Source organism: Lathamus discolor, chromosome 5, assembly GCF_037157495.1.
Source record: "Lathamus discolor isolate bLatDis1 chromosome 5, bLatDis1.hap1, whole genome shotgun sequence".
Classification (NCBI taxonomy): Eukaryota; Metazoa; Chordata; class Aves; order Psittaciformes; family Psittacidae; genus Lathamus; species Lathamus discolor.
This window is the reverse complement of record NC_088888.1, coordinates 51,252,738-51,276,509: the sequence shown is the minus strand read 5'-3', so window position 1 is coordinate 51,276,509 and position 23,772 is coordinate 51,252,738. Positions and strand designations below refer to the sequence as shown.

Genomic DNA, 23,772 nt, shown 5'->3' with positions numbered 1-23,772 from the left:
GCATTACCTGGCTGATGCTGGCAGAACCTAACTCAAGGCTGTTTACTTCTCTTTTTTGGCCAGTGCCCACCTAGTTGTTGAGGGGTGAGCTGCAGCACAAGTGATGCAGCTTGTGCTCCCTCTGCTCATCTCCTAATTCAAACGTGGCACATATAGGAAAACCAGACTCTCTTCCTGCTCATGGCTGGGCAAAAAAACAGGCAGGACTCTGTACAAAGATACGGATTGTTTAAAAACAAAAAAGAGGAACTGCATCTGAAAGAGGGCTGGGCTGGGAGAACTTGTTAATGTTACACTCATTTATAGACATACATACAAGCAAAACCTCATGAATTCTTGTTCTATAATAGTATTAATTCCTTCTCTGGTGCAAGCACCAATTCACAGTGGCAAGAGTATCCTTAAGGCTGCATGGGGCTTATGTCCATAAGGGCTTGCAGCTCCTGGAGAACATGGAGATCCCTGCGCTCTGTTTTAAGTAGGAGTCAGCAGATGACTTGGGATAATCTAATTTGTGAAAGGAATGTATTTCATTTACATTTTGCTCTCAGAAAAAGCAAGAGCACAGTAAACAACATCTTATCTATACCCATATATTCAGCTCAATTCCATGGAGTTTTGCCATTGACTCAACTGGAACAAGATCAGTCCTTAATCATTAAAAAAACACATTTTTACTCTTGTTCTTCTGCACTTTCTGCAATATATTATCTCAGTATGGAAGAGACTTTTTTAAGAAGTGAACAAGCATGCCGGCATATTCTGCAAGATTCTGGATGACAAATTTCTAGTGCAATAAATTGCCCACTATATAGCAAAGCCTCACATGCAGCCATTTTTTGAAAATGTATTTTATGGGTTCTTTTTTTTCACTCATGGACACACACAAAAAATATTTGTTTCCTGATATTCTCCGTATATTATTTTTTATTTAAAAGATTGAAAGTAGGGAAAAAACCACCTATTCTATTTGTTTCCTTCATGAGAAAAAATTAAGACAAAATTTCTTTAAAATTCAGTTGCAATCCAGTTATAGGGACCTGAAATTAATCCTTGTTATTTTATCCTTGCACTTAGTTTCATTAAACTTACTTAAAAGGTAGGATTATCTGGTTAGATAAGTAAATAATCTTTACTGTTTTCTTCAGTTATCATCCTGGGGGTATTGCCCATATTATGTATTGCAAGACTAAACAAGAAAATGAGAATGTAAAATGTCACTAAAAGAGTGCCTATTTTCAGTCCTGTTTGAAGAACTCCTTCGCATGTATCCTATATGACCATTAACAAAGCTCATTAGCAAGTACATTATATTGCAATACATTAATATAAAACAATAAAAAACAAAAGTAGAAAAGGATAAAATGTCAAACTAAGAAGTTCCTGACTAAATTCCAAGCACTGATCCACTTCTTATTGCTAACATGATTCCCTAAGCAAGTGATGAGGAACCATTACAAATGTAATGTTTCTGACTTTATATCTGCACATGATACTGAAACCTGCTTTTTAATTAACTGGTTTGCATAGGACTGGATCCTGATGCACTCACACCCTACTACTGAAAGATGCTTCTTAACTTTATCAGGTCTTTGTATTAAGTATTAGCCTATCTGGAAAGGTGTCACCAATCTGGCCATCATGAACACTTTGGTTTGGGTTAAATTACTCTCTCTCTCTTTGCTGAACTGTGAGCATAGGTGTCTGACCAGCAGCCTGTTAACCTGACATAAATTATAGGACAAGGTTACCACAACGGGATGAGGAGGCTGAGGAAATGTGTGGGTTAGCAATCACCAAGTCTATTGAAGTACTCTGAAATCCCACCCTTCGGATTCACAATTTCTCATGTTTTGGCTTGGCCAAGAGGCAGGTTGATGAAGCAAGAGGATCTGTGGGGGTGCGAAAGGGATGACCCTGGAAACAAAATATTGGTTTTACATCGCAGGGTATCCATTACAGGAGAATTTCCTCTGGCGCCAGCAGGTATTTGAGTAGGCATCTAGATGGATCCCAAAGGGGGGAAGGAAATGGAGATGGAAGTTTTTAGAGGGGATCAAGATGTTAGGCCTTGTAACTGTTTGAATGACCCACAATGACTAACCTGCAAGGTTCTGTCAGTGAGGTGACTTTGGGGGAGGGATGTTAAGGTTGATTTCTTTTTTTTTTTTTTGTTTTTATTTTTTTTTTCCTTTTTGTGTGTTGGCGAGGAGTTCCAGCCAAAAAGTGCAGAAGTGCACTGGTAAAGGATGCGAAGTCTGTCCCAGATCACTGATGTGAAAAATCATCCACAGCAACCTCCTTTTCTCTGCACTGGACACACTGATAATACAGCTGATCCCAAGAGCTCTTTGCTGCATCTCCAGAGCTTTTTAAAACACTATTAGCGGTATTGGAAACTGAAATTACAAAATATCACAGGCCGTATTGATAGAGTTTTACTCTGGAAACAAATTTTGGCACTTATTTGCTCCCTTCAGGCTCGGGAAAGAAAATCTTCCTTGGGGGTCTGAAGGCCGATTCATTAAATCTGAGCTGTCTGCTGAAGTGCTCAGTAAAAGTGACTCTGATTTATTTGGATTTGTCACTATAAAGGTCTCTGGAGGCAGCTATTTATCCTATGGGATTCTTGACAAATTGGCTGAGTGGTCTGGGCAGTCCAGAGGGAGGATGGTCTTCTCTGACCCCTCACGGCCAGAGAACAGGTAATCACTCCCCTGATCACAAACATGCACAGAAATCACATCATTGCCAAGACTTCTCTACCCACTCAGAAGCTGGTCATCTGTTCCTTAGACAGGGACTCAAATCTGTGTTTGATCTCACTGAAAGGCAAGTCTGAGATGAAAGTATAGTCTATAGCTATAGCAGTAGGCAGGTAATGGAGAGCTCATGGGACGGATATATAGTGATGAGAGCACGCCCTGCTGAACTGGAGCCTGGTAAAGTTGTTTTTCCTCCTGCAGTCTAAATTAATAAAATATTTGACTGTAATGCTGTAGGATCAATTTGGACCCTAACTTTATCAGTATATTTTAACTCCCAATTTAGTCAGTCATCCTAACGGCAAGAGAGAAGAAATTCAGAATGGCAAAAAGAGGAGGAGGTAATCTGCTGCTGTTTTCCTATGATCCCACTTGTGTGACTTTCCCTGTGCTGTAGTGTATAAGGTGGTGCAGTGTCTAGTGTCAGTTCTTTCCTTTAATTATCCTCTAGCCTGGCTGAGAGTTGTATAAACACATTACAGTCACTTGCAAGTAATAGATACTGCAACTGCATCCATCTTTCCCTTTAACTCTTTCTGTCTGTCCTGCCTTTTGCGCTCTTCTGAATTTTATCAAGCAGCTCAATAATGGGCACTTTGGCCCAGTTTCTTCAGAGCTGACTTAAGTTACTGATCCATTTACAGTTGTCACAGTGGAATAAGCACCTTCAGGGCATGACTAAGGCCCCTTATGATCTACATCATTTCTCAGATGCAGGTGGAATAAATTCAGGATGCCATGGCCAGAAGTGTGGCTCCAGATGACTGGAACGGAGGTGATAAATAAAAGACAACTAAAAAAAATGGACCTGCAAGAAAAATCTGGCAGAATGGCAGCCTTCCTTGGAGTTAGCTTGCCGTTACTTAGGGATTTTTATCTCCTGGCAGAGTTCTCCTCCCCATTCACACCTATGAGGTGATGGAGAGGTTTGGTTGATGTCAGTATAGTAGCGCAGGCCTGAATTTTTCAAACTAGAGGAACCCAGGTTCTGTGGCAGCTGAAAGTATAGGAAGGAATTAAACACAGCATTAGAAGGAATTTTGCAGCGGTGACTGTCATTCGCAAGGGATGCACATGGATGAACTGTTTGTTCTCAGCCTAACAGCGGAGGATTCAGGGCCTGAATGAATCATTCCAGATTTTCAGCATAAAACCAGTGTGAAAGTAGCTAAAGTTCATATTACAATCTCAGAAAGAAACACCAGAGACTTTTAAAAGGCAATGGGGGTGGGGGTGAGTCCTGGAAAGGTAACTGCAATGGTCTCTTTACTCTACTTGGTGGTTGGATGACTTCAACCTGGGGGTTTTGCCTGGCAATCTGTCTTGCTAAAAGTCAGGGTAAGATAAACTGTACTCTGTCTCTGATTTCTGCAAGAAAGAAAACAATTGAACGACTGGTCATTCATCACTGAGCCACCCTCCCCCCTCCCCAACACCTTGTATAGGGTTGTACCTCCTGGAGCTGTTTAGCTTTCCTCAAAAATATCTTAAAAATAAAACAAAATATTCAAGTAGCAAGATATGTATTTTACAACTTTCCAGTAATAAAAGTAGTTCAGAATTGGAAGGGACAGATCAATAAAGAAATTACTTGGCTATTGATATACTTGCTATATTCAACACTTGTATCACCATATACCACTTACATTAAAGTTTAGTATTAGTAAAGTTTAGTATTAAAGGACCTCCTTTTTTAGTTCTGCCTCTACAATTGTGCTCATAAATACATTTACTTATTAATAAAAATTTGCATTCTTTTTTTGTATTGAGGAACTCAAACTCAGCTCACATGTAGTTTATGGACTTACAACTGTGTGCTTTTACCATTTAGCTGTGGAAAGCAGATAGTATTTGAGTTTTTTAGTAGCTTGAGTTGAATCAGCTATTTAAATTGTTGAGAAATAGCAGCAAATGTAACATGCTACAAAAATTATAAATCTGTTGTGAGACAAACAGACTGAAAGGGGGAAGGGTGGCATACAAAGATGGGAAACAAAAGCAGCCAAGCTATATATGGCCACAGAAAAGAGCAGGACCTCGGGGGAGAAGAAACAGCTAGTCTTGCTATGATGAGCTGAGTGTCTTCTCTGCTACCAGGGAAGCTGTATTCCTCCTTTAACAAATCCAGCTTCATGCTGCTTGTTGTACAAAGTACGCTGCTGCAGGTGCTGAGCCTGCCTGGCTGCTTCCCACAGCTCTAAGAAGAGATGCTTCAGAACACACTATCCTGCACAGAGGTACTTACCACAGAGGTAAGTACCAAGGGAGTCTTAGAAAACAACGAGGTGGAGCGTGGGAACTCAAAGAGAGGACACTGAAAAGAGGTGGATCTAAAAGCTGACTTCTCTGCAGCCCCATTGCACCCTGAGAGTCTGCATTAGCTTGTGATTCAAGGAAGTAAGACCCTTCATGGAAGAGACAATTAGTTACAAAAAGGCATAAAGAAGCCTAGTAATGGATTTTAACTCTCCTAAGGGAATCCTGTGTTTTTACTGAGGAAGGATTACAGGAAACCAAAGTAACACTTTATTTTTCTTCACAGAGAGCTTGGGGACTTTGGAGTAATTTAGTCGATGGTGATTTGCTACTTGTGCTATAGTGCTACCAGTGATGGTACTCATGGTCTGTTTATTAAACTTTTGGCTTGTCACTCACCACTAACAGGATCAAAACTCATTGTTTTTCTTCCTATAAAAGCAACTTTTCTATCTTTCAGAATTACTACGAGGTTGAGGGATGAGTGCTTTCATCTAAAATCAGTCAGGCAAGTATCCATTTTGGAAGACATGCGAGCATAAAAATGTGCCAACGTAAACATCAGGTATCTGAGTGAAAAATGTTAATTGGCATTTCAAGAAACGGGGAGACATCACAAAGGTATTTTAGGCTTTCAACATATTTGTAGAATTCTAACATCAATCACTTTCTTGCAACTAGCTATCAGGTTATTTATCTTAGCTACCCTTGGTATCCATTACCATAGTGCCTAAGCCCCTCATAACATTTCTGTAGTGCAGGGAAGAGTTCTCATCTCTTTTTTATCACTGAGGAACTGGAGAAGAAAGGATCCCCCTTTTCTGGTTATCTAAAAAATCAGAGCAGATTTTCTACGTGTAGCATAGCAGAAAATTAACTCATATACCCCAGGTGTTAAGTTAGCTTAATAAAGTGTTTCTTTTAAATTAGCCTGGTTTGCACTTCAATAATTTGCACCATAAATTGTAGAAGCAAGGCTGTGTTAAACATATCTCTTGAGCCACTAGCTAAGGGGCTAATTCCACTGACACTTAGAACAGGAACAGCCCAAGGCTTGCACCCCAAAAAGGGCTCTGGCAACACACTGCCAATGACAGGTGAAAGACTACAGTGAACCAGGGATGGGCAGGAGGAAAAGAAAGATGACTCGGTGCATTGCTATGGGTGCTGCATCAGGTAGTTCACACAGGCTTTCCCTGGAATTGCTTGTTCTTCAGGACAGAACATGGCTCATCAAAATGAAAATCCGTCAGCTAGCCACAAAATTTCTCCTTAGTGTTTTAAATCAGGAGGTTCTAGGTAACATATTTCTCTTCACACCATGCTCAGCCATCATCCCATCTAATCTTAAAACATGAGCAGATACATATCTGAGTCCCACACCATTCTTTCTAAGAAACAGGATGTTATATTGGGTTGATATCTCAGAACAGAGATCTTGCCAGCAGTTCTCAAAAACTTGGCCTTTCTGCTTTGGATGGACTCAGAACAGCTATTAGGTGCTGTTATCTATTTCTCTTCACTGAACTGCAAAAGCCTGAAGGGCCTGCTAGTCCTGGCTGGTAGAAGTTCTGATGTCTCTATTTACCTCCTTTAACAAGCTTTCCTTCTGGGTTAGTCACATCCCCAGTTAAGAACAAAATACTAGGTAGTCTGGCATCATGCTGGATCTGTACACACAAAGGAAAAGAGAGGAGCAGGAAAGGGAAAGAGAGCAAGACTGCCTTCACAGTCTGTGCTTGGGGCTTTTTCTCCCCTCTCTTCTGTACATTCAGTTCTTTGGTCCTTTCTCAGTCTCATGGGGCTGCACTGCAACCCCCATTTATGGTCTTTTTATGTCATTCCCTGGTTCATTTTTAAAGCTGTTTATTTCCTCCAAATTACTTAAATAGACTTTTATTATGTGCCTTTGCCATACCACTTTCTAAAACACCACCATTTTCTATATGTAGTATGAACTACGATATGCACCATAAAACCAGAGGACTGCACTGTGGCAAAGCGCCATGACCCCACTTTGGGGATGTTCCAGAAGCTCTGAGAGTCACAGTTTGGGAAGCACGCATAAGGCCTGTCAGAGTCTAAAGAAATACACAATGGCTGTGGTCTTTCTATGTCACTTGAGTAGGATGTGTAATAGGCCTTCTCTGTTGACTTGCCAGCTAAAGTTTCCATTTAAGACTCACCCACAACATATACTATCTTCAGCCAACTACCATGTTAGGTGAATCCTTATGTACAATTGCACACACTTATAGCTGAATATTACCAGTTTGCTGTTGTATTTTACCAGTTTTTATTTTACCAGTATTTTACTAGTATTTTCCGACCAAATATTATCTATGTACAGCCCCTCCTTTTGATGTCACTGCAGTTAGGCATGTGTATTTGAAGGTTTAATGGGGCCACCTATCAGAGCAGGTAAAATGCAAAACCCCCATGACAAATGGCAGTGCAGGGAGTCCAATGGCGATGGATGCTGTGGGAACCTTACTTTCAGAAGCTGTGAGCACTTCAAGTGAATAGGAATCTCAGTAAATCTGTGTCTACATGCATGCATATCATGCCATAAACCATAGAAGTAATAAAAGCTCACCAGAATAGTTGACATTCTTCCTGCCACTCCCCTACAAAGTGGTGTTCTTTTCCAAATTTCCCTCTGAAGCAAAAATATTTTCTTTTCCAAAACTTTATTCAATGTGCTAATTATTGGAAGGCAAAAGAGAACTTATTTCTTATCGACAAATTTCATCATGTGTTAAAGCCACAAAAATGCAAAGGATTAGCCAACAAAGGAACAGCACAGAAAGAGATATTCAAAATAAAACAGTTATGTCTGCACTTGAATCCTTCAGTGATAATTTTGCACAAGATATATTGGCTTTTTTGCATATTTCTCTTTTGACCACTTCATAAAAGAGTCTGCAGTTTACAGTGTCAACTATTTAGCAATATTTCAGAGATGCATCCTGGAAGCAGTGGACAGCAATAGTGCCTGCATGAGAGAGGAGGAGGGTGTCTCTCCTCACTGCCTGTGAATCTCCTTTTGTATAGGAATAAACGTGCATTATAAAACAAACATGACTCAGCCACTTAGGTTTGCTTCCTACAAGCATCCAGCAAAAGATGATCCCCTTACATTTCTTTGAAAAGTTAACTGAAAGCTTGGGCTCAGTGCTCATGTCAAGGATTAGCTCTCTTGTTTCTGCTTTGATAACTTCTACAGCTTACGTGCTTCATGTTTCTGGTGTGCTCAGCTTGTAGCTGACATATCCTTTGCAAAACATTGCTTAACACAGCAGCAGTACCAGAAACCCTCATCTGAGATCTGGTATAGGAGGGAGAAGTGGGTCACACTAGGGTTTGATGCATCCTTCATGATCAGGAAACTGACTGCTTTGTCAGTATCTCTCTTAGGTGTTAGGATACTTAATCATGACTTTGTTTCTGCAGAGGCAGCTTTTGCCATTCTTATTCATACAGTCTGGTTTACCCTGTGAATAGTCCTGCTGATTTTTGTGGAGCTATGAAAAGGTACCAGATGGCATAACTCAGGGTGGTAGAAGACATCTAGTTATTACAAGCGCAGGTACTCCCTGAGGTAGACAAGAGCACTACTTATATGTGACAGATTTTGTCATCAATGTGACAAAAAGGGTTAAAACATAAAATCTGGAATTAAATAGTTTTACTTTCATAAAATATTTTTTTTATTTTTTTTTTAACTCCATTTCCCAAAGTTTCCATATTTTGGGGTTTGTGATATTTCAGGGTTTAAAAAGTCACATGAAACAGAATTGTGGCTGCAGTATAACTTTATACATAAATTTCTTGAAACTGGAGTTTATTTCCTTTTAAATTTTCAAATCTGTAATCAGTAATACTGAATATTTTCCATTCTAGGGATCAGCAAAACCTTCATATATTTCTAAATGAGAATAGAAGGAAATATTGCTGGGGGGTTTTGCCACAATTAACTATTCTACAGAACAGATTCTGAAAAAGCTCTGATTTCTTGGGGCTTTGAAGCAAGACATTGGAATTTCTTGGGGAAGGGTAATAATGCTGGTATCACATACCTGTTCTGGAGAACATAGGCCGCCTGGGCCAGTTCTCCAGAGCTACTTTTTATTGTCTTGGCAATGGCATTAATATTTTCTTCGTGTTTTCTGTTATTTATCACAATGTCTTCTACTTTTCAAACCATAACTGTGACCAGAAACAGAAACACAGCAATGGAAAGGAACCGTGGGAGGATTTCAGTGCCCTGGCCCTTAAGAAAACCTATCCCACTCTTACAAACTTTGATCTATTTCCCCACCACTGTTCATCCTCTAGAATATACAAGACAGAATCCTATCACAAAAATATCACAGGATTATGATATTAGTTGTTATGTTTTGTTACGTTATGTTACGTTACATCACGTTACATTACGTTACGTTATGTTATATCATCAGTATTGCTTGTATATGTAGTATATTACTAGAATTATTTCATTTCAGGTTTGTACAATATGCTTCTGAAGTCCCTCTACCATTTCACTTAGCTTCCAGGTGATACCAAGAGTGAACAGAAGAAATCTCAGCACAATCAGATTTATTATTTTTTTTAATTGTAATTTGAAAACACTAATCTGGCTGTACTTTAATTCCTGATTATTCTCGAACCTGACGGAACACGACTTATGATCAGCAATCTGCCTGTGGGTGATTTCCTTGGTTACTCTCCAAATACAGGAAAACACCTGTATTATACTAGGGTGAAGAGTTTTAAAACCAGTTACTAATTGCGTTTTCCTCACCTATGAGTGATCTGAGGTTTTTCTTGGGTGATGACTGTTGTCGTGAAAGTGGTGCCTTGATAAATGACACAGAGCATTAAAAACAAAACAAAAGCAATCCATGAGGTGTCATGAGACACTTGAGGAAATCTTGGTCTGAAGTTCCAAAGCTTTTCTCAAACTACTGTGTTATTCCAGCCCAGGGGAGAGAAGGTCAGAGACATGAAAAGTGGGGCTTTTTTTTCCAGGGGAAAATCTGTAGCCTGCCACAGACCAGCATAAGCCTTTGTGTGACATGTCCCCCATCTGACACCCTTCAGACCAGGAATCCTGAATCTCTGACCACAGCATGCCTGGGATGTCCTAAACGACTTTATGGCTTATTGGGTCTCAGAAATAAAAGCAAGATGCACTTTCCTGTGTAGCCAGAAACATGCAGAGGACTAAGTCAACTACAGGGAAATCCACAGATTTGTATTGACGTTCCCCACGCTAGTATTTCAACTTCCTCTTTAAAACATGAATGAAGAAGTGAATGTACTGGAAAGGCCAAAAGGACTTTAGCTCCATCTGTCTTTCCCAGCCGGTTATTGACCCAGTGTCCGATCTGTGGTCCCAGTCATTTAATTGGAGAACTGGCCATCACTGTGGTGACTGCAGACATCCTAGCTTTACCCTTCCCACAGCACTGGGCTGGTCTCCACCTCATTGGTCTCTACCCCAAACCAGGGTTACAATTCAGAATGAGAGCCAGAAGGACTGGGTAAGGCAACAGAGGTGAGGGGAGAAGGACTGAAACCAGGAGCCAAATTAGGGGTATAGGCCCTGGGCTTGCCACTAGGAGCAGGAAGGTTAGAAAAGGAGAGCATCAATCTGTGTAACAAACAAATAAGGAACCAAGAGTTACTTGGAGATGATGTGTCCTGTGTCTCCACCAAATTGTGTAGTCTGTATTATATCAATTTTACTGTCTCTGAGGACTCAAAATACATGTAAGTCAGTAAATGCTACAAATCTGTGGCAATAGCAAAGCCTCATAACACACATGTATGCATTCCTTGATTTTCAGAATGCACATGTAGCAGCATACTAAGGGCATTTTCATTCCTTCTGCTTTTTACCCTAAATTTAGAAATTACTGAAGTGAAGTAATAATAAGAAATAGAAAGGATATGAGTATATACCTATTTTGTTGTTTTGCTCTTCTGAGAGCTTCTGACGCTGACATTTTGATGGGATTTTGTGCTCCATGGTCATTCATGCCTAGAGACACGAGCAACTTCAACTTGGTTTTCTGTCATCCTTCCTCAAGTAAGAGTCCTGTAGCTCATTTCTAACATCAGTCACTTGGACTATAAATCTCTGTAATGGATATGGCCATTTAAATCTCCACCTGCACAAACAGCAATCAGGCCTAGAAAACAAGGAGGCTCATAAATCTCTGCACTGGTAATTAGCAATATTTTGGATCTGCAATGAGGATGTTATAAAGACAAAAAGAAACAAACAAAAACAACAACAACAAAACAAATCTAACCCATTAATTAGGACTGATGATATGCTGACAATCTGTTTACTTTCTACCCAGAGAAAACACAAACAGGGCACATTTAACATAACATGATGCTAGAAGTTCATGAATTCCCAAGAGCCTAGGCTTGGAGATACAATATCTTAATGTACTTATCCTATTGTCAGTAGGAAGGTGTTATCTTCCAGCCAAATGCTAAATAGGTGGTTTAAAGTTTAGATCTGCCCTTTTTCTTCTGGCTTACATGAGTCAACAAACCAAGATGGATCAAGAGATAGCTTCCTTGCTAGCTATTAAAAATGACACTCTGCCTTCTACTGAAACTTTACTCTGCAGACAGCTCACAACGCTTGTCAGACACACCAGTTTGGCCCTCCACGATTTTTGTTTACTTGATAGGGTTTTGTTTAGTGCTTGCAGAAAACCTGATGTGATGCTCACACAGATCAGTAAGAGACTGTACTGTGGCTCCGGTGACCTTGGATTAACTCCAAAGGCACTGCATTCCATGGACAAAAATGTACACCTCAGCTGTACATTTTTGTCCAGAGCTATGTGAATCCTCAGGTAAGCAGCTGAATCAGTGGAGTCAATCCTGCAATCAGATCAGTCACTGTATCCAGAAAGGCCCCAAGTGCAAATCATGCCCAGTTCTTTAGTCCCCTATGTTCAAAGCCCAGGCTGCTCAGGGATCTGTGAAGTTTCAAGAAACATGTGAGGAGGGAAGGAGCTATAGGAGCAAAGTCATGCTTTACCGGCCTCTTTAGGCTCCACATGGGGATTTAGGAGAAGATTTTACACAGAAAAGAAGAAGAGCCAGGCCAAGGTCAATGGCTTTTAAAAGCCTCCTCTGCAGAGACTGAATATGCATCTGCATAAAGATCCAAACTGCAGCATACATCTATTCATTCAAACTATACAGCAACCCACTCCTTGGCACTAGTGGTAAAATGATTGGGAATGTTTGGCTACAGTGGTTGCACAGTACAGCCTAATGCCCTCATTCCCACCACTCCCACAGAAATGGCCTTATCTTGCCTCATGATTCAGCCCAAACTCCCTGACTTGGAGTCAAGGAGCATGCATGAATCAGCAGACAAAACGGCCCACAGGTACAGCAGGATAAACCATTGACGTTTGCTCTGCAACTACACACTGAGAAACGGGGATTTTTCTGCACAATCTCTGATATCCAATAAACCCCCCCCCTTTTCCTTCATTTCAGCTTAACCCCTTGCTGTCCCATTTGCTCCCACACAGACCCTCTCCAGCCACACAGTGGCTCCAGTTCTCTCTTGGCTCGGTGGGTCTCCACAGACTGCTGGGATCTCGGCCACCTGGCACACCTGTGGAATGGGCAGCATCCAGGATGCTTACAGCTGGGAGGACTCAAAGAGTGAGAGCGGTCCGGAACTTGTCGAACATCACCCAGGAAGGCTGGAAGAAGCCAGATCCTTCTGCCTCCAGCCCCTGGGCTGTGATGCCGAGGTCCACGCTGCTGGCCAGCCGGTGGAGCTCTCCGTTCCTGGAATACACTAGTAGCTGGACAGGATGCATTTGCAAACATAATCATCCACAAATCTCCCTCAGATTAGGTTACAGGACAGCGTTTTGACGACATGCATTACAAAGCTCTCTGGAAGGCTTGGCTGGTGGATCTGCTGCTCTCTCTGCTCATGACCCATTTTGGCTTTCATCAAGAATCATGACACCAGCTGCCTGGGTCATCTAGGAGGCAGGGAGGGGGAGAGCAACCCTGGTCTGGAAAGGGAAGTGGGGAAGGAGAAGAGGAGGAGGAGGAGGAAAGGGGAGGATAGAAAGAGCGGGGGGTGCTTTGCTCTAGTTGTGAAGATTTGAATCCCAGTTCTGAGCTCTCGGCAAAGGCTTGCCGGGATACCTCATCCCCTGTCCTGTGCAAAGGTCTGTGATTGGGGACGTGGTGTGCTCGGCGGGCAGGGCCCCTCCCCTGGGCTGGATCCGCCTCTCATCCCCTAGATAAATTACTAGTGTCCTCACTAAATTCCTCGGCTCTCTCGCTCTCTCTCCCCCTCTCTCACACACGCTCACTCCCTCCCTCAAACACGGGCAGAGCGGGGCTGGGGGGCGGTATTGTGCCTTAGTGCCGGGGGGGGGCGGGAAGAGGAGGAAAATACTGGCTCCCCTTCTCTCCTCCACCGCCTTGAAGTAGATTTGAGGAACTGCCCTTCGTCCCCCCGCCCCCTTCCCCCATCCCGCTGGTCCTTTGGCATCTTCCAGACCATGTCCACTGGGTCCCTCAGTGATGTGGAAGATCTGCAGGAGGTGGAGATGCTGGAGTGCAATGGCCTGAAAATGGATACTAACAAAGAGTTTGGGGCGTCCACCGAGAGCAACGAGGAGGGATCCAATGGCGAGAATGGCTCCCCTCAGAAAGGGAGAGGGGCCTCGGGCAAGAGGAAGAAAGCTCCCCCCAAGAAGAGCCCTTTAAATGGAGTGAGCCAAGAGGGAAAGCAGGTCCAGAGAAATGCTGCCAACGCCAGGGAGAGGGCAAGGATGAGGGTCCTTAGCAAAGCCTTCTCCAGGCTTAAGACCACCCTGCCCTGGGTGCCCCCAGACACCAAGCTTTCCAAACTGGACACCTTGAGGTTGGCCTCCAGCTACATTGCTCACCTGAGGCAGATCCTGGCCAATGACAAGTACGAAAACGGCTACATCCACCCAGTCAACCTGGTAAGTCACAGCCCTCCGGGAACGGACACTCTATGCATGTGTGTGCCTGGGGAGAGGGATGGGGCATGTGCGGGGAGACCTTCCCTGGCCTTCTCACAGTAAGTCTGGTGCCAGTGGGGTGGCAAGGGGTACTGTGCAAGGGGACAGGCTTACAGCTGCCTTCACACCCTGTGCCCTGAGAGCTGAACCGCTTGGGCCCCATCCGCTGCTCCTAGCAATCCCCTCCAGAGGCAGGCAGGGGCCATGCTGGCCACAGCTGAAGCAGGGACAGGCTTTACTACCCCAGAAATGCCTGAAAAACCTCAGCAGGTTGATGGCAGCTTTCTACCTGCAAGTGGGCCGATGTAGGAATTTGGCTAGAGAAAAGCATGTTTTAGGAAGGACCCAAGCCAAGGACCTACATATATTCTTATCCCCTCTCTCTACCCTAGCATTTACTCCCGTAACAGTTCTCCCAGGCACTAGCTTTTTAAAGACTCAGTTTTTGGGGCTCTGCACTCAGCTGCTCAGATTTGCTGGGTCCAGGATGTTTCTCCTACCCATGTAAACTGGCGATGGAGAAATAAAGACCAAGGAGGGGTGTCTGGCCCAGACTCTACAAAACCTCCCTGGGCTGTGCTGTGTCCCTCCTGCTGCTCCCACCACCCACAGAGAGTTTTCCCGGACAGCCTGGGGTCTCCCCACCATACCCAGCCACCAGAAACATCCAGTTTCCAGCTCTAAAAATACAGGCAAATGATGCAAACCAGGAGAGGGCAAGATCTGCCTGGGCTCCTTTTAGAAATAAAGCTTTTACATTGCCCGCACATGTGGACCCCGACAGATAAAGGGATCACAGAGGGAACCTGGGGATGTTCCCCTGGGGTCCGGCTCTGCCTTTTGAGCTCTGGGCTCTAGGGGAAAGTACATTACCCGCCGTGTCATCTGATAAGGGCCTGAAAAGTTGTTTTTTTGTTGGGTTTGGTTTTTTTTGTTTGTTGGTTTTTTTTTTTTTTTTTTTTTTTTGCTAAAAACAAAATCCTCAGCACAACATCACCGGGAAAAAATAAAGTAAAACAAAACCAACACCTAGCTCAGTTATAACACACACACATACACCCCTGCACAGAGGCACACCAAAACAAGCTCCCCGAGGGGCAGGAGGCCAGGGAGGGCGGCAGGGGGATGCATGGTGGCTCCCGCGGGGAAGAACCCCCACACCGGTCACCACTAAGCGACGGGGACGGCGCGGCAGCCGAGGGGACGCGGATCTGCCGGACGCAGCCGGCGAGGCTCCTTCCGCCCTGCGGCCGCGCGTCAGACTTGCTCCGCCGCCCCGAGGATGCCCACAGGGAGCCGGCCGGGCCGGGGAGGCGAAGCGGCAGCAGCCGCCGGTGAAAGGTGGAAGGGGTCTCGCCGAAGCCGGCGGCGACTGCCCCGTCCCTAGCCCCGCGGAGCGCTGCCAGATGCGGGCCCAGGCGGTGGATGCCGGGCTCGGTTCCCCGGGGCTCTCCAGGGCTGGACACAGGCGTTGCAATGAGCATTTTTCCGCGTGTAACCCCCTTCCCACCCGTATCTTTTCCTGGCTACAGACTTGGCCTTTTATGGTAGCCGGCAAACCCGAGAGTGACCTGAAAGAAGTGGTCAACACAAACCGCTTGTGCGGCCCGACGGCATCCTGAGCCCCGGCGGCCGGGCCACAAGCGACCCGGCGCGGCCGCGGAACGGGCGGCGGGGCGGGCGGGAACAGGCCGCGGCCCCGCCGCTGCCCCGGGTCCCGCGCAGAACGACGGGGAGCGCCGCTCCCCCGTGCAGAGGAGACCGAATGTGCAAAGACTCCAACCCGAGATATGCCGACTCTATTTAACTTTATTAAATGCGTGTACAGTCGAGTGTCCTGCACCAACAGCCTTGCTGGTTCAAGCGCTACTAAAGACATAGATGAAACAAAACCTACCACGCGTGTATCTTTAGTCTGAGACCTGTGAGATACGTGGATGCCTAGAAAAACTGACTTTGACAGTCATCTCTATGGAGTAATTCACCCTAAAGATATATAGATATATTTTCTTCAAGCAGGTTCTGCTCTATTTCTGTGAATAAACCTTCCTTTCCACTGAACGCAGAGCAGTGTAATATTCGTTTCTGACTCTCGTCCTCGGCGGGGAAGGACTGCGCTGCAGGGAGCCCGCCTCTCCGCACCGGGACCCGGCCGGGCTGCTACCCCGGGGCTAAACATTTGGTGCAAATCCCTGGGGGGAGCCTGGGGGAGACGGGCCCGCAGCCCGTCCTCGCCGTAGGAGCCCGGCAGAGCCCGACCGCCCCCCCGCCACTCCGCGCCGCTCCGCGGGGACGGGCGCAGCTATCTATGGATGAAGTACAGTCTGTCCTGGGTGCTGGGAAGTCTTAACTTAAACATCTTCCAGCTATCGATCACCGCGCCCGTGGGAGATGAGGCCGAGATAAACAGGAGAACGGGGCGCTCCCCCTGCACCGGCAGCGGCGGCCGGCAGCTGATGCGCCAGATCCCACCGCGCTGTTTAATGTTTCAGGGTTATGACCGCACTGTTTACAAGACGTCTTCGGTTATTTATACTGTTATTATTAGCAGAGGGGCTTTAAATTTCCGCTTCACTTGCTCTCTCAATACCGTCTCTCGGTTCCGTTTGATACCTGGGTCCCTTTTGGCCGAAAGCGGGAGAAGGGCAGCATACTGCCGGGGGGCAGCAGGGGTTGCAGGGGGCTCCTACCCTCCCGGGACCTGCCGCTCCCTGGGACCCCGCCGGCGGGCGAGGGCTGGGTTATGTTTATTCTCCCATCCGCTTTACCCCCTGAGATAACCGGGTGAGGCAGAGCGTCCTTCAGGCGACCCGAATTCACCAGCCGGGTTCACGCGTGGGCTAGGCTTAATAAAAGCAGCTCGCCGTGAGGAGACGGATGTGCAAGCACTTCGGCCCTCGTTACAGAAAGGTTCAGGGCCTGCTGTATCGTCCTAATGGTTTTGAGGGGGAGACGTTTAATTTCACTGTTTCGCAGCCTTATCTCACCCTGCATAACTAAAAGCGGACCTCCTCGCCTGGGCTGGCCTCGGGCACCTCCACTGCCTCGAGCAGGGTGTGCCAGCTGAGACACGCAGTTTGGCTGACTTTACTGCCGAAAACATCACCTTGAACAGCCACGGCTCTGGCTGAAGAGATGAACAACTCCGGTAAGCACTGATAAGGGCTGATCTCTTCATCACAGGCATTGGGAAATTCAGTGGGAATCGCTGTTCTCTTAAAATAGAGCCCTCCGACCCTAAGCTAAGTGCGAATGAAAGATTCATCACATGCACAAATACCATTTAAACCACTGAATTTAAATTAACTGTTGCATTTAACCACTAACAATCTCGACTTAAATCCATACTGACTAATGCCTGCTTGAGACTCACAGCAAGGTGCTGTTTCCTTTCTAGAAGCTGATGGGAATCTGAGATATGATAAAATTCAGAGTTAATATTCTCACAGGTGCTTCTTTTGCCACCCTGCTTTGCCATGCTTACTAACTGCACTCAGCATCCTTCCCACCCTTTTGAGTTAGCCACAGTCAATGTTTATTTGCCACCTGAAACCCAGCACGAAGAAAGAGAAGGAAGAAATGCAATAGTCCCCCATGAAATGTGAGGAACACAGCTGCAACCACGTGCCGAAAGCTGCCATGTAAGCGGAACTGTAAGAGGAGGCTGTAGACACCATTATTCCTTGTGCCGCTCTTCACTTTACCTAGCGGTCTAGCTTGCAAGCTTCTTGGGGACTAAACTATTCCTCAAGCATCCTCCACTTTCCTCAGTCCTTGCTTCTGAGCAATGGTTCAGCAACAAATAAAAAGGCAAAAAGCAACAAGCAATAAACAAAAGCAAGCAGCAGTACACAGAAAAGTAAATATAATAGCTTTAGTCTGATGATAAAATGATCAGTGGCTTTATCTCCATTTTAAAAACAACCAATGTATTTTCTGGAGGTGTTTGTGTGGCTGGGAACTCCTGGTCCACTGACTTCTTGTGTACAGGCGCAGCACTGATGGTATCAGCAGTTGGCTTCAATGGCCAAGTTTCTTAGATGAATCAAGAGCCCTGCCACATATCTCAGGATAACAATGAGTGAAATCATTCATTCCTGCTGGTAAGTGCAATTTTAGAGAAAAATATTTGCAAACAGAAAATGTGTGTTTAGTCTGCCTGAAGCAAATGATGATTTGGTAAGGAAATGCGCTAAGGGAAAACAGTTTAAATATCAATGATTTTAAATGTTGTTTGTTTTCTTGCTTTTCTGTACAAAGTGATGCATTTCAGTATTTACCAAAATATACCTCTATTCCTTCTTCATATGGAAACAAAACTGACTTATCTTTCTGTATCTACATGGATGTAGACGCAGCTGCATGAGTGTCTGTATACATTCCCTCCTCATAATGTTTGAACTCATTGCCTGATTTCAACTGAATTTGATAGAGGTCTCAAAGATAACTAAATCGACCTTTTTTTTTTTGTTGTTGTTTGGCGAGCTGAGTAGTGAAAATAAAAACTAAATCTTTAAATTCTGCAGCCAAAGGGAAGGTTTCAACATGAACTCAGCCCTTATCAGACACCAAAGCATACAGAGCAGGGTGCCAGCTGTAGACAAAGCTTCAGTGCTGCTTCAGTGCCAGTTCACAAGTTCATAGAAAACCTGCTTATGGACCTGTGTTTTTAAGATAAGAACTCTGTAAAAATAGTTCAGTCCCATCTAATTTTAATACTTTTTTTTTTTTCTTTTTTTGGAAGGAAACCCAGTTCCACCCAGCTACTTCGCAACCATTTTTCAGGTCAGCTAGAGACAGGAAAAACACTTTATTTGCAGAGCTACACTCAGGGGTTGGGCTCCTGGGTTTGGTGCTCCTCTTGTACTGCTTAGAAGTTTTCACAGTCCATAAGGTCTTTAGGAGCAAGCATTTTTCCATCCCTTACAGAAGATTTTAGGCTTATCTTATCCTCTCACTGGGATGGAAATCTGCCAGCCTGAAGTATTAGCAGAGCAAGAATGTCACTTTGCAGACACCTGCACAATGCCTTCCTGTCCCGGGCGCTGCCTGAGGCAGCAAGGCCACAGCGAAGGTCGTGCTCCCGAGCTGCAAGGTGCACAAGAACATACGCTAATAGCTTATTCTCTAAGTGCCTCCAACATCAAAATTCCCAGCTCATGTCAAAAATTAAGAGACAGAAAATCTGTGTAGTTCCCTCTGTAAGGAAGCTGGTGTGAATTCTGGATATAATTACCCGATCACAAGCACAGGTTTGTTTGAAGCATTTGTATAGGTAACCCCACAGTCGTGTCTGCCCAGAAAAGCATGCTTCTCTGGAAAATGAACCACATATGCTTTCCAAAAGGTAATCTTTCCTGAAACCCCATTGTCATTGCACTTCATTATTATTTGTAGTGAAAAAAAAAGAAACACAAGACCTTAGCTAATTGCGGGAAATAAGATGTCTGAAAGTGAAGAAACCCTCAGATACATCAAGTGCACAAGTGGTGGGTATAATCTAATAAAAGTGCAGGATATTTCTAATTTCTGACTGTTTATCTGAATGTAGATTTTCCCTCATAATCTCCCTAAAGGGACTGTTTTTCAAAAGAAATTTCAATGTCATTGAAATGAAATTCCATTTCAATGAAATTGAAATTTGTGGCAGCAAACAACAGGGCATTTTGTAATTTCCATGTGTGTACACACCTAGAAAAACCTCCATACAGAGATTCTCCCAACAGGCAGCAATTCAAATTGTCCATGTTCACTGCTGGTCCATGTTGCACTGACTGTTCCCATTTTAAGGCTGTGCTGCCAAATGCAGGCCCACAGGGTAAATATAACCTTGTGCTCACTATTCTGCTGCGCATTGCTTTGTGCTCCTTAGACCAGCATGCTTTATGGATAGGAAGTGGCACAACCAGTAATAATGGTGCTTTTTTGTCCCTAGTGCAGTAAAGCTACTGGTGTGTTACGGCTTGGTGAATTTCTGCAAACCTGAGAGGATGTCATAGGTCTGACCTAAAACTTGTGCTCCAGGGTGGATGGGGAAAAAAGTGTTACATTTAGGAGGCCTGCTGCTGGCAGATTCCAAACCCAGCAAAGTTCTGCAAGTAACTGATTTTTCTTCAGTTCACTTCAGATGCTGGTGTATCTGAGCTAGCTGTATAAAAACAACTTTGAGTAGGCCTAGGCATGCAGTCATTGCATTTCCCAGACACGGCATGGACATACCCTAGGGTCACAACAGTTCTGAGATGACGCATTTTCTTGCCTTAGGGTTTTGCCCTTAACCGAAACTTGTAAACAGATGAGATGTGTTTTCAAGCCAGTGCGCACGCGTGCACACAGCTACACCATCCTTGCATGGGGAGTGGAAAGATCAAAACCTTCTTGTAAGGCAAAAAATAAAAGATCATAACAAAAGTGGGAGAATAAAACCCGATGCAAATCCTTTCTTCACTTTAAATTCTTAGAGCCTGTTTTCCTTAAGCAAGGAAAAAACCCTGACCCTTATTTACATCTCAGGCTGCTGTGTAAACTAGAAGACCATATCCAACTGTAAATATGGATTATCTACACACATGAGTCTTCTCTCTTGTTTACATGCTCTTTAAGAAATGAGGATCAGACACACTAGGGAAAAAAGGGAAGGGTACAGCTACACAGCCTGGAGACAAGGGGAAAAAGGCATAGAATAACTCCTCTTTCTCTGACTACTACTGCTTAGTGCTTGTGAAGGGACAGGCTGGGGAAGGGAGCAACTATCAGCAGCTCCATCAGAGCTGGGTAGAGCCAGACCACGGCAGAGTTGGAAACTGGGAGGTTGAGAGCTGCAGCTGCCTCCTCTGGGAGGAACATCTGCGAAATCCTGCACAGCAGCGGCAGGGGAGGAGGAGCGGGCACAGGCAGCGAGCACTCCCAGGGATGCACTCACAAAGATAACTGTCCTGCTGGATGGCTTCCCAGACTGCTGCAGCAGCACGTCCTTCCCCCGTCAGGGACGAGGCAAAGACCACTGAGTGCAACAAGCAAACCAAGTGTCAGCGTGGTCTCTTGCTTCAGCATCCTGTGATGCTTTTTGATGGCTGAACTGACCAGAATGGGAACACTTCTTCCTCAGCAGTAACGTTGTTTTGCTCTGACGTATGTAAGACTTCCTATACAGCTGGCACCTCTAAGTCAATGCACAAATTAAACAGAAGATGGCAGTTACCCTGGAGCATTTGCAATCACCTCGTCGCCAAATGTTTTCCCATAGGAGGTTGCTATCATTCTGATGGGAAGAAAAAGAGGTACAGAGCCAGTAAGTGACTGGCTGAAGGTTCACACATAAGCTTGGTACGAGCTTAGGACACCAGCTCTTCTGGTTCACAAACTTACGAACTCTTCTCCTAGGTGTGGTGAAATCATCAGGGATCTTTGCTCTTTGATTCAGTATAAAGATAGGAATGAGAAGGGTGTAGGGAAGGATCCTCTCTCTCAGGCTGTGCATCTCTATCTATATTTACACTTGCTAGTGTCAATAAAACAGTCTATGGACCATTCTCTGGCTTCGACAGCCAGTGCTGTGGCCAGGGTCTGGCTGTGGCTCTGTATTACTGCCAACAAAGCTCAGCACACATAGTCTGTAAATACCATTCAGTTGCAGGGGCCAAAACTACAGACATGTATTAAATTATTGTAAATTTTACTAAAAAAATGCCTCATCCTGATCATTTGACTTTATTCTGGGGTACTTTGCTGCCATTTTTTTCATATGCTTGTATTATATTAAATAATATATCTTACTATATGTATTACACAATATATACATACAAGCACTATGTAATATATCTAGACTATATAAAATATGGCATATTTACTATATGATAACTATTTTTATTTTTATACAAAAAAATATAAAATAATATATAAAATTACACAGAGTATCTGAATATCATGGAGCTGGCTTAAGTACCACTTGTGGCAGGGAGGTAACAGTTTTAACAGCGCTGGCATGAGTTACCATGCTGCACATCATCAGAGAAGTGTGAGAAGGCACAGTTGAGTTTACAGTTTCAGCTGATAAACTAAGCCCTACAGCAAAGGATTCCCTCCCTGACTGATCTCCTGCCAAAGATTTAAGCTCATTTGCTGCTGGCTGCCAGCTTGGGAGATGTCTTGTAATTAGCTTGCACTATCATATGTGCGTAGCTGACGACCATTCCACAGTGTCACTTCTATGGAACGTGTGAGATACAGGTTGCTCTGGGGTACCTCCTTGCCAAACACAAATACTTCAATATAGTCTTCTGGACAGAGCCCGCAGGATTTAAGATGCAGCTGTATGAAACTCTCTCCTAGCCTTCCCTGTGGTCTGCTTCAAGGGACCATTCAGCTTTTTTCTCTCCCCCCTACACTTTCCCATAGCCTACCTTGCACTGGATATTATCTGATTGAAAATTAATCCTGTAAAAATAGAAAAATCCAGATAACCAAGCATTTGCTTTAGTTTCATGTGTGATATTTTTTACAGAAACCTGCAGTTACAGCTGAATAACAACATAATGAAATTGCATCTTTGCTCACTCTCACTGCTGTAATTACAGAACAAAAATATGTGCAGCGTCCTAAAGTTCAGTGATCTTTATTTTTACTTTGCCAGTATTCTCATACCGATGATCCCAAGAAGCACACAATTCCATGCTGCAGAATGTCCAGCACAGGAAACTGCCCTCCCACACCTCCATCTCCTCTTCATTTCCCAAACAAAGGACTGAGAACCAGAGGTACAGGAAAATGAAATCACATAGTAAGGAAGTGGCAGTGTCAGAAATGGTCTCTGTGCCTTCCCTGTTTGATGTCAGTACAGTGTCTGGTAAGTTAAAACAAGGAATAGCAAGAGGAAGACGAAGGCAGAGTTCCTGCACGTGGGAAATCCTTAGCATCTCTGTCATACTATTGAAGGAAGCCGTGGGGGTACATTAAGTTTGTATGGAGGAACGGAGACCAGGAGGGGGAGAACATAAGGACAGGATAGTCAGTTTTGCAACTATATAGGTGTGGAATAAAATTGCAGGCACAGCTGATAGGCTTACATGTCAAATAAGGCAGGTGCCCAATCACCTTATTTGCATTCCACGTTAATGTGATCACAATGACTTGCATGCATGTGCACGTTTTCTAAATATATATTTAAAGATGCAATCTTCAGTACATGTCCTAGTATAAACAGGAAAAGCTCAGGCTGAAAAGCAGCCAAAACTTTGAAACTGTATGTATGGGTTCATCTCTATATCAGTAAAAAAGCCCACCACAAATCTTAATGTCCAGTGATGAGTGCACATTCCTGTGGAACACCTGCTAGAAAAGGTTATATCCTGAAATGAGTAAGCATGTGGAGACAGAAAATAGATGTGTATTTGCTAGAAGGCATTTTGTGTTCGATTCATGCAGACCTTTATGAGTGTGCTAAAAAAATAGAAGCTTAGAATTCAAGCAAAATCAGGGTTTGTAAAGCTTTTCTTCATAACTTGCCTATGCAATCCGCTATTCAGAAAAAAAAAAATGAAAAGCATCTGTAGTGACACAGCTATACAGAACCTTGAAAGAACTGTCAGGGAGAAGACATTGCAACAATCTATCCCACAATGACAGTGTTAATTATAATGACTCAGAGCTTTTAGGCTGAAGCCCATAAAGAATTAAAACAGCCTTAAGGC

At 44.1% G+C, this 23,772-nt stretch overlaps 1 protein-coding gene across 1 annotated transcript; it reads left to right on the top strand.

The window, feature by feature from the left end:
* Positions 1–13,296: 13,296 nt before the first annotated feature.
* Positions 13,297–16,144, top strand: TCF21 (transcription factor 21). Its single transcript, XM_065680836.1, has 2 exons — positions 13,297–14,044; positions 15,616–16,144. Exons 1-2 carry the CDS (start codon positions 13,595–13,597, stop codon positions 15,703–15,705), a joined length of 540 nt encoding a protein of 179 aa, XP_065536908.1. The 5' UTR covers positions 13,297–13,594; the 3' UTR covers positions 15,706–16,144.
* The last annotated feature ends 7,628 nt before the right edge of the window (positions 16,145–23,772 follow it).